General features: G+C 42.2%; 1 protein-coding gene and 1 non-coding gene across 8 annotated transcripts in view; one reads left to right on the top strand and one right to left on the bottom strand.

Annotated features, from left to right (window-relative positions):
• Nucleotides 1-12,166, bottom strand: part of LOC106577658 (neuralized-like protein 4) — a 34,143-nt gene extending 21,977 nt beyond the window's left edge. For all 7 annotated transcript variants that reach the window (XM_082965165.1, XM_082965164.1, XM_082965162.1 and 4 more), the window contains exons 1-5: nt 11,983-12,166; nt 2,219-2,422; nt 1,692-1,989; nt 1,499-1,564; nt 973-1,400 (exon numbers count right to left, since the gene is read on the bottom strand). In XM_082965165.1, coding sequence (XP_082821291.1) covers nt 973-1,400; nt 1,499-1,564; nt 1,692-1,989; nt 2,219-2,422; nt 11,983-12,147 — 1,161 coding nt within the window. In that variant the 5' untranslated portion in view covers nt 12,148-12,166. The remainder of the gene's footprint in view (nt 1-972; nt 1,401-1,498; nt 1,565-1,691; nt 1,990-2,218; nt 2,423-11,982) is intronic.
• A 2,218-nt stretch (nt 12,167-14,384) lies between these two features.
• Nucleotides 14,385-15,688, top strand: LOC106577660 (uncharacterized). Its single transcript, XR_014381402.1, has 3 exons — nt 14,385-14,670; nt 14,799-15,059; nt 15,428-15,688. It is a non-coding gene; the product is annotated as an uncharacterized LOC106577660 (transcript).
• The last annotated feature ends 1,841 nt before the right edge of the window (nt 15,689-17,529 follow it).

Genomic DNA, 17,529 nt, shown 5'->3' on the forward strand with positions numbered 1-17,529 from the left:
GGTAACACTTTACTTGACACCCAGCGTCAACACGATATGACACAGTCATAACCATGTCATAACAGCTGACAACCTGTCATAACACTCATGACCTATATATTTAATCCTGTTTTATGGCTGGTTATGACAACTACATCACATAAGTGTCAAAATCCACATTTATTCAAATGTATTTTTTCCCCTGACAGTTTTATTGCTTCTTTAAATCAGGACAACAGTTTTCAGCTGTGCTAACATAATTGCAAAAGAGTTTTTATAATGATCAATTAGCCTTTTAAAATGATAAACTTGGATTAGCTAACACAACGTGCCATTGGAACACAGGAGTGATAGTTTCTGATAATGGGCCTCTGTACGCCTATGTAGATATTCCATTAAAACAACAACATTAACAAAGTCTACACTATTTCTGATCAATTTCATGTTATTTTAACTGACATTTTTTGTTGTTGCTTTTCTTTCAAAAACAAGGACATTTCTAAGTGACCCCAAACTTTTGAACGGTGGTGTATGTCAAAAACAGGTCCAAATATGTCTCATGACAGTATTATGACCATATTATGACAGGCTATGTCAAGTTAGGTCAGCTGTTATGACTGACATGTAAAGTTAACGAATATTCATTGGCTAATCTGAAAGATTCAGCTCTACCATAAAGAGATTAGAGGATTAGCTTCAAACTCTGATATGTCAATTTAAATGGTGATATTTACTTGACCCCTCTGTCATTAGAGGTCATGAAAATTAACGTAACCAGTTATAACAGCTGGTGTCAGTAATGACAGCTGTTATATTATTACTTTGACAGCTGTTATGTCATTACTATGACAGTGGTGTGTAGGCCATTTCTTATGAGCATTCAAATTAAGAATTACCAGACAAATGTTATTAAACACCTTGATCTAAGCCCCTCGTTTCAACCCCTTCCTAGAATTCACATATCTCAGTATCGGAGCCAGTGATTGGCCGCACCTCAAACATCTCGTTGTGTCGAAGCGGCCGGTTGGTCATGACCACGCCGTTGTTGAACTCGTCCAGCGGCCGCCGCCTCTCCGCCGTCTTGTTGTTGTTGCTCAGCTTGATCAGTGTGCCGCACTTCTCGTGGAACAGCAGCGCATCATTGGTCAGCATCCCGCCCGTCACTGCCCCGAGTCTCGCCCCTCCGCCGCCTGCAGGGATGTTATTGACGCTTCCAGTATTGCCGGTCCCGCCCCCGCTGTCACTACTGTTACCGTTAACGGATCCTCCTCCGCTGCTGCTCCCCCTGTCCCCTCTACTTCCTGTTCCTGAGTCTATCCCTGCTCCACCCCCCCCCAGGTCTCCCCCTCCATTGTCCTCAGAGCGGTAAAGGGATACGATGGCATTGTTTAACACGTCAAAGAGCTGGTGCTCCGTCAGAACTATAGGGGAGGGAGAGGGAAAGAGAGAAAGATGGAGAGTGTGTTACATTTGGTCAATGGTGCAACTGAGATTGGGGTAGAGGTTTTGATTTTCTTACCCGTCTCAGGCTCTAGGTTGTTGAGAAACTTGTCAGGTCGGTTATGAGTAGGAGGGAGCTCAGGCACTGAGACAAAGCAGGAATGAGAAGACAAAAAAGAGAAGAGTCTTTCCCTCATTACTACACCCTTTCACACAATGACACAACAAACCCTCCATTTCAATAGATAAACAAAAACATCAACAACTCCTACCTTCCTCTAACGTCCCGTTTGTCGCCGCCGCCAGGTTCACCGCTGACGTCAGACCCCCGAACTCCCCCTCCCTGACCCCGCACACCACCTCCTCCTCTTCCTCCTCCTGCTGCTCCTCCACCGTCTCCCTCTCTGTGTCTCTCTCCGCCAAGGACGGCGGCTCGCAGCTCACCACCGTCACTTGCGTACACTTGCCATAGAGGTCCACCACTGCCCAGAGGCCCGTCGGGAGACCACTGGCAGCCGCGCCACAGTCCTGCCCGTTCACCCACAGGTGGAGCTCGCCATGGGCGCTCCGCTGTACAGTAGAACAGAAATAAGAAAAGTGATCATTTGTAAATGTCTTGCCTAGCCCATCTAAACCTCTCCAAATACACAGAATTGAGGGGGACAGGGTCAGCCATGAAGCAGCGCCCCCTGGATGGAGAGTATTGTAGAGATTGTTACCAATTTAGTGCCTGGCCCAGGGCTTGAACCGGTGACCTTCCGGCCACTAGTCTGCCTTGTTAACCCACTAGGCTACCTACCTGTATGCCCACACGGTCGCCCTCAGACAGCTGGTCCAGGTCTCGGCCGTACTCCTCGAGGACGGAGCGGCCATCACGTAGCACCGAGCAGCCAGACACGATCCAGGAGCCTCCCTTCAGACCCGTAGCGCTGCTGGGGAAGTCGAGACCAGCCGGGTCCAGAGAAGTCACCCCGATCTCTATGGAGCCACTCCAAGAGTTCACCTGTAGCAGGAAGAGAAAGGTGAGTTTACCTACATTTATTCATTCATCTATTCATTTCTGTCCATTTTTACCTTGTCAGTTATGTTCAATACATTGTATATCTTCGTAAGCCTACACGTCATTCCAAATGAGTTAATTTACTGTTTCCTCTGTGTGATGGGTTGGTTGTTTAGCAACAAAAGCATTGGGTGCGCAACTATGGGGCAAAACAAGACACGGTTGGCTTAGACTGACGACATGTAAACTATATTTAGTCTCCAAATGTTTATTGAAAACAAATACATTGCACAATGAGCACTTGTCTCAAATGCATTGTTACAGTTCTTGGATAGCTAGCGAATTTGTGCCATATTAGCATAGACATGACATCAGTCAAAACAAGACATGGTATCAATAACAAGATACAACAAGCTGAAAGGAGCCACCTATGATTCCCCACACAGCAGCTTCTTGTTATTGTTGCTAGCTATCTGTCCATTCAGAATCCTAACGCACGTCTTCCGGCCACGTCGATGCGCCCATCACCAACCCGTCTGTTCGGTCTCTCTTTTCATTTATTGAGTCCTATTTAGACATTTATTTGCACTTTATCTATTAACAGTCAACTCCTGATAAGAGCACATTCTGTGAACAACAAAGTCACATTTGACTTGAAGACCTGACCAAGAATCAAACTGAGTCCATCAAATCAAGTCAAAGCATCGCAGTAAAATCTTAGACCAACAGGAGAAGCCAGTTCAGTGAGTACAAGAGGTTGAGCTGGGTTAAAACCAGGAGTCAATACTATAATAACAAAACATGCCCGAAAAGCTGCTGTCTTGTTTAATTTTTTATTTGATCTCACCTTTATTTAACCAGGTAAGCTAGTTGAGAACAAGTTCTCATTTACAACTGCGACCTGGCCAAGATAAAGCAAAGCGATACAAACAACAGAGTTACACATGGAATAAACAAGCGTACAGTCAATAACACAATAGAAGAAAAAAAAGTCTATATACAGTGTGTGAAAATGGCGTGAGAAGGTAAGGCAATAAATAGGCCATAGTAGCAAAGTAATTACAATTTAGCAAATAACACTGGAGTGATAGATGAGCAGATGGTGATGTGCAAGTAGAAATACTGGTGTGGAAAAGAGCAGAAAAGTAAATAAAAACAATATGGGGATGAGGTAGGTAGATTGGGTGGGCCATTTACAGATGGACTATGTACAGCTGCAGCGATCAGTTAGCTGCTCAGATAGCTGGTGTTTAAAGTTAGTGAGGGAAATATAAGTCTCCAGTTTCAGCGATTTTTGAAATTCATTCCAGTCATTGGCAGCAGAGAACTGGAAGGAAAGGTGGCCAAAGGAGGTGTTGGCTTTGGTGATGACCAGTGAGAGATACCTTCTGGAGCGCGTGCTACGGGTGGGTGTTGTTATCGTGACCAGTGAGCTGAGATAAGGCGGAGCTTTACCTAGCCGAGACTTATAGATGAAATGTACATGTAACCAGGTCAAAAATCCCAAACTACGTTTTGCAATGCTCCCACGTAGGGAAATAGAGCCTGCTACAAGAGCCCTGTGGCTTCAGGCGTGGGAAATGTGGGGACCCGGTGTCCAAGTAGGATACAAAACCATCTTTACCCCTCTCTGTTTGTGGAAAACATTTCAACCCAGGTAAGACATTAAACTTGTTTAGTATAGTCTGTTTGTAAGTCCACTCACTACTTGTAGCTGTTTATAGTCCGTTTGTTTGCATTGTTGGTCTTGGCTAGCTAGTTACTCGTGTGGATGCTAGCATCGTCATGAAAAGGGGCATGTGGGAAGCCCTACATATTACGTTTTTCTAAGTAGAAAGAACCCTTGGGAGCAGGCAATGTTGAAAGTCATCTTTAGACATGTACGTAAAGAAAATTTGACAGGAATATTGCATTTGAAAAAGGTACTAGATTTTGCTGTGAGTCAATGGGGTAACCTAGGTAATCACAGGTTATTTTCCCCACAGTTGGGAAGGGAAGAAACATTCTATATAATACTGACTGGGACTATAAAGGTCAACCATTGGTCAGGGAGTTGGTCAACCATTGTTTGCCAGTGCTGTAATAATGTAAAATAATCGATTTGAAGAATTGACACTTCATGACCAAAAGTATGTGGACGCTTGCTCTTTGAACATCTAATTCCAAAATCATGGGCTTTAATATAGAGTTGGTCCGCCCATTTGCAACTACACTACCGGTCAAAAGTTTTAGAACACCTACTAATTCAAGGGTTTCTTTATTTTTTTTACATTGTAGAACAATAGTGAATACATCAAAACTATGAAATAACACAAACGGAATCATGTAGTAACCAAGAAGGTGTTAAACAAATCCAAATATATTTTATATTTGAGATTCTTCAAAATAGCCTTTGCTTTGATGACAGCTTTGCACACTCTTGGCAATCTCTCAACCAGCTTCATGAGGTAGTCACCTGGAATGCATTTCAATTAACAGGTGTGCCTTGTTAAAAAAGTTAATTTGTGGAATTTCTTTCCTTCTTAATGAGTTTGAGCAAATCAGTTGTGCTGTGACAAGGTAGGGGTGGTATACAGAAGATAGCCCTATTTGGTAAAAGACCAAGTCCATATTATGGCAAGAACAGCTCAAATAAGCAAAGAGAAACGACAGTCCATCATTATTTTAAGACATGAAGGTCAGTCAATACGGAAAATGTCAAGAACTTTGAACGTTTCTTCAAGTGCAGTCTCATGAGGACTGCCACAGGAAAGGAAGACCCAGAGTTACCTCTGCTGCAGAGGATAAGTTCATTAGAATTACCAGCCTCAGAAATTGCAGCCCAAATAAATGCTTCAGAGTTCAAGTAACTGACTCATCTCAACATCAAATGTTCAGAGGAGACTGCATGAAATCAGGCCTTCATTGTCAAATTGCTGCAAAGAAACCACTAAAGGACACCAAAAAAAAGGAGACTTGCTTGTGCCAAGAAAGACAAGCAATGGACATTAGACCGGTGGAAATCTGTCCTTCGGTCTTTTGACCAAATTGGAGATTGTTGGTTCCAACCGCCTTGTCTTTGTGAGACGGGGTGTGGGTGAACGGATGATCTCCGCATGTGTATTTCCCACAGTAAAGCATGGAGGTGGTGGTGTTATGATGTGGGGGTGCTTTGCTGGGGACACGGTCAGCGATTTATTTCGAATTTAAGGCACACTTAACCAGCATGGCTACCACAGCATTCTGCAGTGATACGCCATCCCATCTGGTTTGGGCTTAGAGGGACTATCATTTGTTTTTCAACAGGACAATGACCCAACACACCTCCAGGCTGTGTAAGGGCCATCGGATGATCTGGCCTCCACAATCCCAACCTCAACCTAATTGAGATTGTTTGGGATGAGTCGGACCGCAGAGTGAAGGAAAAGCAGCCAACAAGTGCTCAGCATACGTGGGAACTCCTTCAAGACTGTTGGAAAAGCATTCCAGGTGAAGCTGGTTGAGAGAATGCCAAGACAGTGCAAAGCTGTCATCAAGGCCAAGGGTGGCTACTTTGAAGAATCAAATAGATTTAGATTTGGTTTAACACTTTTTGGTTACTACACGATTCCATACATGTTATTTCATAGTTTTGATGTCTTCACTATTATTCTACAATGTAGAAAATAGTAAAAATAAAGAAAAACCCTTGAATGAGTAGGTGTTCTAAAACTTTTGACCGGTAGTGTAGAACAGCCTCCACTCTTCCGGGAAGGCTTTCCACTAGATGTTGGAACATTGCTTCCATTCAGCCACAAGAGCATTAGTGAGGTTGGGCACTGATGTTGAGCAATAAGGCCTGGCTCGCAGTTGAAGTTCCAATTCATCCTCAAGATATTCGATGAGTTTGAGGTCAGGGCTCTGTGCAGGCCAGTCTAGTTCATCCACAGAGATGTCGACAAACCATTTCTGTATGGAGCTCGCTTTGTGCACAGGGCATTGTCATGCTGAAACAGGAAAGTGCTTTCCCCAAACTGTTGCCACAAAATTGTAAGTACAGAATCGTATAGAACGTCATTGTACACTGTAGCGTTAAGACTTCCCTTCAATGGAACTAAGGGACCTAGCCCGAACCATGAAAAACAGCACTAGACCATTATTCCTCCTCCACCAAACCTTACAGCTGACAATATGCTTTCGGGCAGGTAGCATTCTCCTGGCATCCGCCAAACCCAGAGACATCCGTCAGACTGCCAGATGGTGAAGCGTGATTAATCACTCCAGGGAACACGTTTCAACTACTCCAGAGTCAAACAGCGGCGAGCTTTACACCACTCCAGCCGACGATTGGCATTGTGCATGGGGATCTTAGGCATGTGTGCGGCTACTCGGCCATGGGAACTCATTTCACGAAGCTTCCGACGAACAGTTATTGTGTTGGTGTTGCTTCCAGAGGAAGTTTGGAACTTGGTAGTGAGTGTTGCAACCGAGGACAGATGAGTTCTATATGTTTCAGCACTCAGTGGTCCCGTTCTGTGAGCTTGTGTGGCCTACCACTTCACGTCTGAGCCGTTGTCACTCCTAGAAGTACTCACTTCACAATAACAGCACTTACAGTTGACCAGGGCAGCTATAGCCCTATAGCAGGGAAGAATTTTAACGAACGGAGTTGTTGGAAAGATGGCATCCTATGTCGGTGCCACGTTTAAAGTCACTGAGCTCTTCAGTAAGGCCATTCTACTGCCAATGTTTGTCTATGAAGATTGCATGGCTGTGTGCTCTATTTTATACACTGTCAGCAATGGGTGTGGCTGAGCTAGCCAAATTCACTAATCTGATACAAAAGTATCTGCACTGTATGTTTGTTAGCTAGCCAGCCAGTTTTAGAGGAATTAAAATCACATACAATCTTTAACCTTTATTTAACTAGGCAAGTCAGTTAAGAACAAATTCTTATTTACAACGACAGCCTATCCCGGACGACGCTGGGCCAATTGTGTGCCACCCTATGGACTCCCAATCACGGCAGGATGTGATGCAGGCTGGATTCAAATCAGATACTGCAGTGATGCCTCTTGCACTGAGATGCAGTGTCTTAGACCACTGTGCCACTCGGGAACCCGAATGATTCCATAAATGTGTCTAAATAACTGCCAATATGCCAACATTCCATTCAAACAATGCAGTCAACACCCAGCCATACACTGGCTGAAATCAGTTGATGATATTGCATTAACAACTTAACAAGTACTTTTGTCTCATAACTAGAGGTCGACCGATTAATCGGAATGGCCGATTAATTAGGGCTGATTTCAACTTACCGATTGTTAAGAGAATCGGTATTTTTGGCCACCGATATATATATTTTTTTACACCTTTTCAATGACGGCCTAGGAACGGGGGTTAACTGCCTTGTTCAGGGGCAGAACAACATATTTTTACCTTGTCACCTCGGGATTCGTTTTTGCAACCTTCCGGTTACTAGTCCAACGCTCTAACCACCTGCCTTACATTGCACTCCACGAGGAGCCTGCGTGGCAGGCTGACTACCTGTTACGCGAGGGCAGCAAGAAGCCAAGGTAAGTTGCTAGCTAGCATTAAACTTATCTTATAAAAAAAACTATCAATCTTAACATAATCACTAGTTAACTACACATGGTTGATGATATTACTAGTTTATCTAACGTGTCCTGCATTGCATATAATCGATGCGGTGCCTGTTCATTTCTCATCGAATCACAGCCTACTTCGACAAACTTGTTAAAAGTTCATTTGTGGAATTTCTTTCCTTCTTAATATGTTTGAGCCAATCAGTTGTGTTGTGACAAGGTAGGGGTGGTATACAGAAGATAACCCTATTTGGTAAAAGTCCATATTACGGCAAGAACAGCTCAAATAATCAAAGAGAAACGACAGTCCATTACTTTAAGACATGAAGGTCAGTCAATACGGAACATTTCAAGAACTTTGAATGTTTCTTCAAGTGCAGTAGCAAAAACCATCAAGCGCTATGATGAAACTGTCTCTCATGAGGACCACCACAGGAAAGGAAGACCCAGACTCACCTCTGCTGCAGATGATAAATTCATTAGTTACCAGCCCAAATAAATGGTTCAGAGTTCAAGTAACACATCTCAACCTCAACTGTTCAGAGGTGACTACGTGAATCAGGCCTTTATGGTCAAATTGCTGCAAAGAAACCACTACTAAAGGACACCAATAAGAAGAATAGACTTGCTTGGGCCAAGAAACACAAGCAATGGACATTAGAGCAGTGGAAATCTGTCCTTTGGTTTAATGAGTCCAAATTCGAGATTTTTGGTTGCAACCGCCGTGTCTTTGAGACGCAGAGTAGGTGAACGAATGATCTCCGCCTGTGTGGTTCCCACCGTGAAGCATGGAGGAGGAGGTGTGATTCTATTCTACTGTATCTTAGTCTATGCCGCTCTGACATTGCTCGTCCATATATTTATACATTCTTAATTCCATTACTTAGATGTGTGTATTGTTGTGAAATTGTTAGATATTACTTGTTAGATATTACAGCACTGTTGGAGCTAGAAACACAAGCATTTCGCTACACCCGCAATAACATTGCTAAACATGTGTGCGAACAATAAAATTTGATTTGGGCTTTGCTGGTGACACTGTCAGTGACCAACTGAGCTACAGTCCCACTGTAGCTCAGTTGGTAGAGCATGGCGCTTGCAACGCCAGGGTTGTGGGTTCAATTCCCACGGGGGGCCAGCAAGTTAAAAAATAAAAAATAAAAAATAAAATAATGTATGCACTCTACTGTAAGTCGCTCTAGATAAGAGTGTCTGCTAAATGACTAAAATGTAAAAATGTGACATTTAGAATTCAAGGCTCTGCAGCGATACGCCATCCCATCTGGTTTGCGCTTAGTAGGACTATCGTTTGATTTTCAACAGGAACCACTAGGAAGGAGAGTGATGGAGTGCTGCATCAGATGACCTGGCCTCCACAATCACCTGACCTCAACCCAATTGAGATGGTTTGGGATGAGTCTGACCGCAGCGAAGGAATAGCAGCCAACAAGTGCTCAGCATATGTGGGAACTCCTTCATTGTTCTCTGTTGGAAAAGTATTCCAGGTGAAACTGGTTGAGAGAATGCCAAGAGTGTGCAAAGCAGTCATCAAGGCAAAGGGTGGCTACTTTGAAGAATCTGAAATATATTTTGATTTGTTTAACACTACATGATTCCCTGTGTGATATTTCATAGTTTTCATGTCTTCACTATTATTCTACAATGTAGAAAATAGTAAAAATAAAGAAAAACCCTTGATAGAGTAGGTGTGTCCAAACTTTTGACTGGTACTGTAGATGATTTGGATATGAAGCGTGAAAATGCATTGCACATATATCTACCAGCTTGGTTTTGGTGCATTTGGACAGAACACAAGAGCAAGCTCAATCAATGTGAATTCAATACAAGCATTACTGTAGCAACAATGCCATGTTTGTTGCACTAACACAGATATTGATATCCCTCATGCAATTACAGATATGGATCCATTATAGCTTCGAAACATGTGATGATACTGGCCATGAAACTATCGTCAGTGAAGACATATCGGGTCACTCAATGTTGGGAGGAAGTAAGGCCTATCTGTCTAGCTAGCTATGCGTTTCATGTGTGAGTTTGTTATCAATGTATCTAGCTGGTGATCTGTTCCATTACACATAAGAGTCATTGGATTAAAAATGTATTCTGCACGAGGGTGTTTTGTTAAGAGCCCCGACACTCAATCTGAACATTAGCTTGTGGTACGGTATTGGAATCTTTCATATCAGCAAGAAATAATTTTCAAAGAACAAAAGGTTAAATTGATACACACCTTGATAGGGTTAGTGTTCTCACACAGCCATATCTCCATGTTACAATGCTTGTTTACGAAAAACAGACGAAAGACAAGAGGCAACCACCTGCGCTAAATAGCCATCTAGCAGGCTCTGAACACCTACGTGTAAGCGTAACACGGGAAGAGTGGCAGGAGTGTAGTTTCATCGGATGGAGGCTCCATAACTGTATGGATCTGTGCAAAACAGCTACAGTAAGCGTCTCTTTTTTTATTTGAAGGATTTTTTCTCGCTGATTAAAGATAAGGACCATATGTTCTGTTGCCCTCTATGTGTTCACTGAGCTGTGTGCCACCCCAGTTGGCACCTAGGCATTGGAGGAAACGGTGCTAATGCCCTCTGCCAACAACCCACACAGGTTTGAGAGGAACACTGACTGCTGCTATGTTGTTGACACACCACCATGCCAGCAGACCAGTAATCATGGCAACAGGCCGTCTATCTGCCATTATAATTGGATAACAGGCAAACTAGTTGCTGCGGTCGGCATAGAGATAAGGAGTCTAAATGCTGCACAGGCAGGTAGACCTATAACAGTAACTAACCGTTAGCCTAAGACTACATGATGATAGATTAGGGCTCAAAACAATGTGCATCACATAGAAACAACAGCTATGTTTTTCAGGAATAAGCCTGTGCCGAATAGGGAGAGGTTTTCCCCTAGCCACTGACACAGACCGGTCAGTTGTTTTTGTCAACATTTGTAAATTATCTGACCAAAGAGCTCTGGTTAGGGGTGAATGCAACTTCTACCTCGAGATGACAATGCACCAACTAGGATAATACTGAGATCTGCTTTGCCCTTTACCTGCCGTCTTTTGCTTATCAAGACCACCGAGAATATATTAAATGGGGTTCTACTGTATGCATCTATGGTCAAGACCACAGTAGTGACATAGGGGCTACCTGACAGATAAGTTAACTTGAATCAACCAGTATGCTTCTCTCGTCTAGATGTCATTAGGTAGACGTCCTCTGACTACTAGCTGGACATGTCACTAACTGAAATGCTGCTGTCAACCAAGTGACTGTGGCTAGCTAGCTGGTTGGAGTGCTGCTGTCAAAAATGATCTACCTAGCTAACGTTAACTCTACCTTGCATGTCAACCAAGCAAACTCATGACTAACGTTAAACGAGCTAAGTTTTCTATTCAACTGAACCTATCTGGCTCAATGTTGGTCGTGCTAATAATAGGCAATTGACTAAACTAGTCTAACTAACTAGTTAACTAGTAGCAAGCCGTTGAAAACTAGTTAACGTTAACCTATCGAGTTGACAGCGATGCACCTACTGGTTCGATCAACACACCAAAAAAGCTCGCTAGTACGGCTAACGTTAGCTATAACTTAGATAACTACTGTAGAGTTAGACTTGCAATCGGTAGCAAAGATATGCTAGTTAGCCATCTAAACTAGCTAACGTAGCTAGCCACCTTCAAAAATATTAACGGGACCACACAAACACCACCCCATGCTAGCTCGCTAATTATGTTAAACACTTTCAGTTGTCAATAGACCATTACAAAATATGTTAGTGCATTTTGGACAGGATATAACTCAAATTATTGCTGTAAATCCCGTACTGCTTGATTGTCATACAGCGCACGCCCAAGCAGCACTGAATAGAAGGTACGAGCACCACTGCGGACAAGAGACCCCGTCCCCACTGGCACTAACGCGTTGGCTGCACTCTCCCCCTTCCGAAAGTGACAGTTCTATGTACCTTCTTGTCAATACGGACGGTGAATACATCACGGTCTTTCAGCGGCTCTCTGCTTAGAACCAAACCGTGGTTAAACTCCTGGACTGGTTGGTTCCGCTGAGCGGTTCGGTTCGAATTCGACAGTCCGATTAGCTTTCCGCTACACGGGTGCAGCTCAGCCGCCATCTTCACAGGGGCGGCTTGCTTCGCGACACACTGGTTTGCGACAATATAAAGCTCCGTTTTTCTTTTGCATGCAACTCGAAATACACGCCCACTTTTTTAAAAGATGAACGGCTTAAGGTCAAGCGAGCAAAATTACTATATGCAAGTGTGGTAGCGCGCTTTCTCTCCATAATCAATCCAATCAATAAACAGAACATTTATCACTGATTTCCGAGAATGGGCTTTGATTTATATGCATACTTCTACCATAAACCACAACTTACTATAAACGCTTTGAAACCTGGAATTTCCAGTGGTGGAAAAAGTAGTATATTTTCATACTTGAGTAAAAGTAAAGATACCTTAATAGAAAATGACTCAAGTAAAAGTGAAAGTCACCCAGTAAAATACTACTTGAGTAAAGGTCTAAAAGTATTTGGTTTTAAATATACTTAAGTATCAATAGTAAATGTAGTTGCTAAAATATATTTAAGTATCAAAAGTAAAAGTACAAATAATTACAAATTCCTTATATTAAGCAAACCAGAAGGCACAATTTTTAAAAAAACAATTTTATTTACGGAGAGCCAGGGTCACACTAACACTCAGACATAATTTAAAAACAAAGCATTTGTGTTTTGTGAGTCCGCCAGATCAGTGGCAATAGAGATGACCAGGAATGTTCTCTTGATAAGTGTGTGAATTGGCCCATTTTCTGTCCTGCTAAGAATTCAAAATGTAACGAGTACTTTTGGGTGTCAGGGAAAATGTATGGAGTAAAAATTACATAATTTTCTTTAGGAATTTAGTGAAGTAAAAGTAATAGTAAGTAATAAATACCCCCCAAAAATACTTAAGTAGTACTTTAAAGTATTTTTACTTAAGCAAAAATTGAAAAAAGGGGCGGATCTGTACTTTACACCACTGGGAATTTCAAGCACATAGAACTTACAGTTTCTGGTTCATTCAGCATCCAGACAGGTAGCACTATATAAGGCATGCATTATGCTACGATGATACTGTTCATTAATAATGCATAAATATTAAAAAAGAGATCAATCATTGATCGCAGTGCGTGAGTCAGCTGAATATTGCAAATCCAAGTCATTATGATGACTTGACATAAGTATGCCTTGGTCACTGAATGGGACATTATCAGTTGCTGTGTATTGAAATATCACATTATTTTATGGAAATACTTTTTCCCAAAATTGTGCTATGAAGAAAAAAAATTTACAGTGAAAGACTCCACTGTATGAGTCATATTACCTATAAAACATAGCGGTCAAACAAGGAAATAGATCCAATCATTATTCTAATAGGGGATTTTAGAAACACTTCAAATAAGGGCTGTGTTTCGTGTAAGCCTACCCTGGTGTGACGTTTTGATAACCATGTAAATCTTTCTAGGACAAGGTGACTTTTGTATTTACCCCCCAAAATTAAATGCTAATTAGCTGCTAATGTGGCTATCATAAAGAACTACAAATGCCATGATGACCTGAACGAGACTGCCGAAACGAGGCAAAGCTAAGCATATCTGCATTAGCTATATGTAGTAATAAATAAATTGGCTACATTTCATTAAATTGACAATTCTGTGAACTGTCTTGTGAAAGTTTTCAATTGACACAATACCTGTTAGCAAAGGTGTCAGCTAGAGATGATGTGCATGAGCTTGCAGGGATGATGTCTACTTTGATGCTAATTAACATTTTAGAATCTGTCAGTAAATAGAACCGAATATATTCATAAAAGTCACCTTGTCCGAGAGAGATTACATGGTTACCAAAACGTCACCCGGGGGTAAGCCTACACGAAACACAGCCCTTATTTTAAGTGTTTCTAAAATTCTCTATAGGAAAAATGAATGGTGTAAAAATTATTGGAACCATTTCCCTGTTGGACCGATAGGTGTTATATGACACCTCCACTGCTCTATTTTCTTCACTGTTAAGATGGAAAAGTTGCAGGGCTCATGTTACAAGATGGTAGCCTAGCAGTTAAGAGCGTTGGGCCGGTAACCGAAAGGTTGCTGGTTCAAATCCCTGAGCTAACGAGGTGAAAAATCTATCGATGTGACCTTGTGCAAGGCACTTAACCCTGATCGCTCTGGTTAATGGCGTCTGCTAGATTACAAAATTAAAGATTGACCACTAGAGGGCGCACGAGGCTGTTAGAGGAGGGACTAAGTTTTGACATCCAGTACAGCAGGTGGCAGTAATGCACCTTTCTATGTCATGTCAAGTAGGCAGAAGGATATATCTACGGTACTGTCTTTGATATATCCGTGTGTTCAACTTCATCAGTTTTTTTTGTTAAAAATGTAACATTAGCGGTTGATAATTAACTACCAAATACAAGATGTGGCAGCCCGATCCTTTCCACAATGAGTTGGTCTCTATTATGGATGAATTAATGACGTCGTTGGAGGAGGAAATTGACAAACGAATGGCGTTCTCGGTCTCCTCAACACAATACAGCACAGACATTGATTCAGGAGAGACAAGGGAAATTGAAAGAGAATCCAAGTTGGAGGTAAAAGTAAGTGGCCGACTTTACTTCTACAAATACGAAATGTTATCTTCCGTGTTAATCATTTGTTTCATATAACCAGCATGGATACAGCTTGTTGTTGAATGACAAATAAGTAGCCTGTTCTCTGATTGTAGGTAGAGTTGACATGTGTGATGAAACAGTTCGTGAAACAGACTATCGCCAAAATCAACCAGTTGATCTCCAAAGGCACTGCAGCACTGCGTTCAGAGATATGCCAGAGTCAAAGTGAGATGAAATCTCTGAAAATCAAGCTATTGGAGATGGCTGATAGTAAGGAAGTACCTGAAAATACAGTGGAAAGAACCCTACAGATAGAGGAAGAGGAGGAATGGACGGAAGCACCATTATCACCAGAGTTTGCTGAGGATTTTGAGGTATGTTATATTTTGGGGGTTGAAGTTATCTGTGAGAATGAGCCTACTACTTTTATTATCCGGGGCGGCAGGTAGGCTAGTGGTTACAGTGTTGGACTAGTAACCGAAAGGTTGTAAGATCGAATCCCCAAGCTGACAAGGTAAAAAAATCTGTTGTTCTGCCCCTGAACAAGGCAGTTAACCCACTGTTGCTAGGCTGTCATTGAAAATAAGAATTTATTCTTAACTGACTTGCCTAGTTAAATGAAGGTAAAATACATTTTAAAATCCTTGAATCCCAGGACTGACTGGTACTGCCGTTGTACCCTTGGGCGCTTCTCTGCGACTGAGTTACAATTCCAAAAATTACAACCCTTTTTTTTTTTCAGGTTGACGTGCCAACTCCCAGTGGTGACGCTGACAACACTACAAATGTCAAGAAGGAGACCACAATCAGAGCTAAAACCATAGTGATGGAACAGTCATTTATATCTCTAGCTAAAATACCCTCCTCCTCACTCATTGAGTCTATCAAACAGTCAGCGAGCAGGCCTACAGACAATCAGGCCACAAGTACAGACCCCCAAACTCCCAGTGGGGACTCTGTGATGTCCACCAGACCCAGGAGGAAGAAAATGAGAATAGAAGCACAACCCACAGCGGCAGAATCAGACGGAAGTGAGGAAACCGCTGATGACCAATGGGAGGAGGAGAATGCTAAAGCTGGACAAACCTCGAATGACAAATCTGTTCACAACATAAAGCCAAGGCCCAACATAAAGAAAAACACGACTACCACCACCAGGAAAGAGCACCACTGTCTGGATTGTGGTAAGGTTTTTAAGAATTCAAGTAATTTAAAACTGCATCAACAGACTCACACAGGAGAGAGACCTTATTGTTGTGAATTATGTGGGAAATGTTTCCCGACTGCTTGGAAGCTCAGAATACACCAAGCAGTTGTCCACAGAAGAGAGAAGCCGCTTGAGTGTCCAACATGTGGGAAGTGCTTTGCAACAAAGAGTTATTTGGACACTCACGCAAGCGTTCATTCAACAGAGAAACCGTTCCGATGCCTCGTGTGTCAAAAGTGTTTTAAAAGCAAAAAGGGCTTCAAGGAACACACAATGATGCACAATTCAAATTCAGATTCATATGCTTGTGACAAATGTCCAAAAACCTTCGTTAAGTTGAAATACCTCAAGAATCACCAGCTTACTCACAGTGGAGGAGGAGCTCACCGTTGTGAATTGTGTGGGAAAGGTTTCAAGACTCCTTCTCAGCTCAAACAGCACCAAGCATCAGTCCATAGGGGAGAGAAGCCATTCCAATGTCCCACATGTGGGAAGTGCTTCGCAACAAAGACAAATTTGAAAATTCACACAAGTGTTCATTCAGGAGAGAGAGCATTCCAGTGCCCTCAGTGTCAAATGTGTTTCAAAACCAAATATACTCTTAACGCTCATAAGAAGACGCACACGGACTCCAAGCCGTATTCTTGCGACAAATGCCCAATGACCTTTATTCGGTCGCATTACCTCAGAAGGCATGAAATCTCGCACATGACCAGCAAGCCGTTCGCGTGCAGCCACTGTGGGAAAGGCTTCAAAGGTGAACGTGGGCTCAAGGGACACGAACGCACCCACACCGAAGACCCACCTTATACCTGTGACGAATGTGGCAAGGGTTTCTATCAACACGAAACGTTTCAAGTCCATGCAGCCTTGCACACCGGAGAGAAGCCGTTCACCTGTGTTTACTGCAGTAAAAACTTTGCTCTGGCGTCCTACCTTAAAACCCACATTGCAAATCATCACTCTGTCACCAAACCCCACGTCTGTGGGAAATGTGGCAAGAAATATAAGGATTTCACCCATTTTAGAATCCATATGTTTCAGGGTTGTCAAGAGGCTGCAGCGTTGGCTTGACTTTTTATTGTTATTTTGGAATTGTGAAGTTGTAATATGTTATGTTTTCACTACAAACATGCGTGTTTCCTTGTACAGTACCAATAACGTTTGTTTTGAGTAGATTTTTTTATGTATACAGACTTGGCCAGTAAGGGGGATATATAACCCCCTCTTAAATTACCCCCCTGGTTGGATGCAGGTTAAAGGCACAAGCTGTAACTTTCATTCTGAAAATGCTTTGTCATTCATTGTTATTTTTGGAATTGTGATTAAAGTTGTAATGTTCTTGTTTCACTACAAACATGTATGTTTACTTGTTAATCAATATACAACCGTTAGACTTGGCTATGATAGAGCGCAGTATCACACATTTTGTTTTTAAGTCATTTTTTATACAGATGTCAGTATTGTTGAGTAGATGAACATCTAAAAAAAAAAAATACTTTGACCATGTAAAATATAAAGCTATAATGATAGTCACTACAAAACATGAATAATAGAGCCTATCACCCAGTAACTACTCAATGACGACTCAAGCCCTCAAGAAGTTTATTTCACAATAATACATTGAGCAGACTGAC

The sequence above is a fragment of the Salmo salar genome, chromosome 18, assembly GCF_965601325.2.
Source record: "Salmo salar chromosome 18, fSalSal1, whole genome shotgun sequence".
In the NCBI taxonomy this organism is placed as follows: Eukaryota; Metazoa; Chordata; class Actinopteri; order Salmoniformes; family Salmonidae; genus Salmo; species Salmo salar.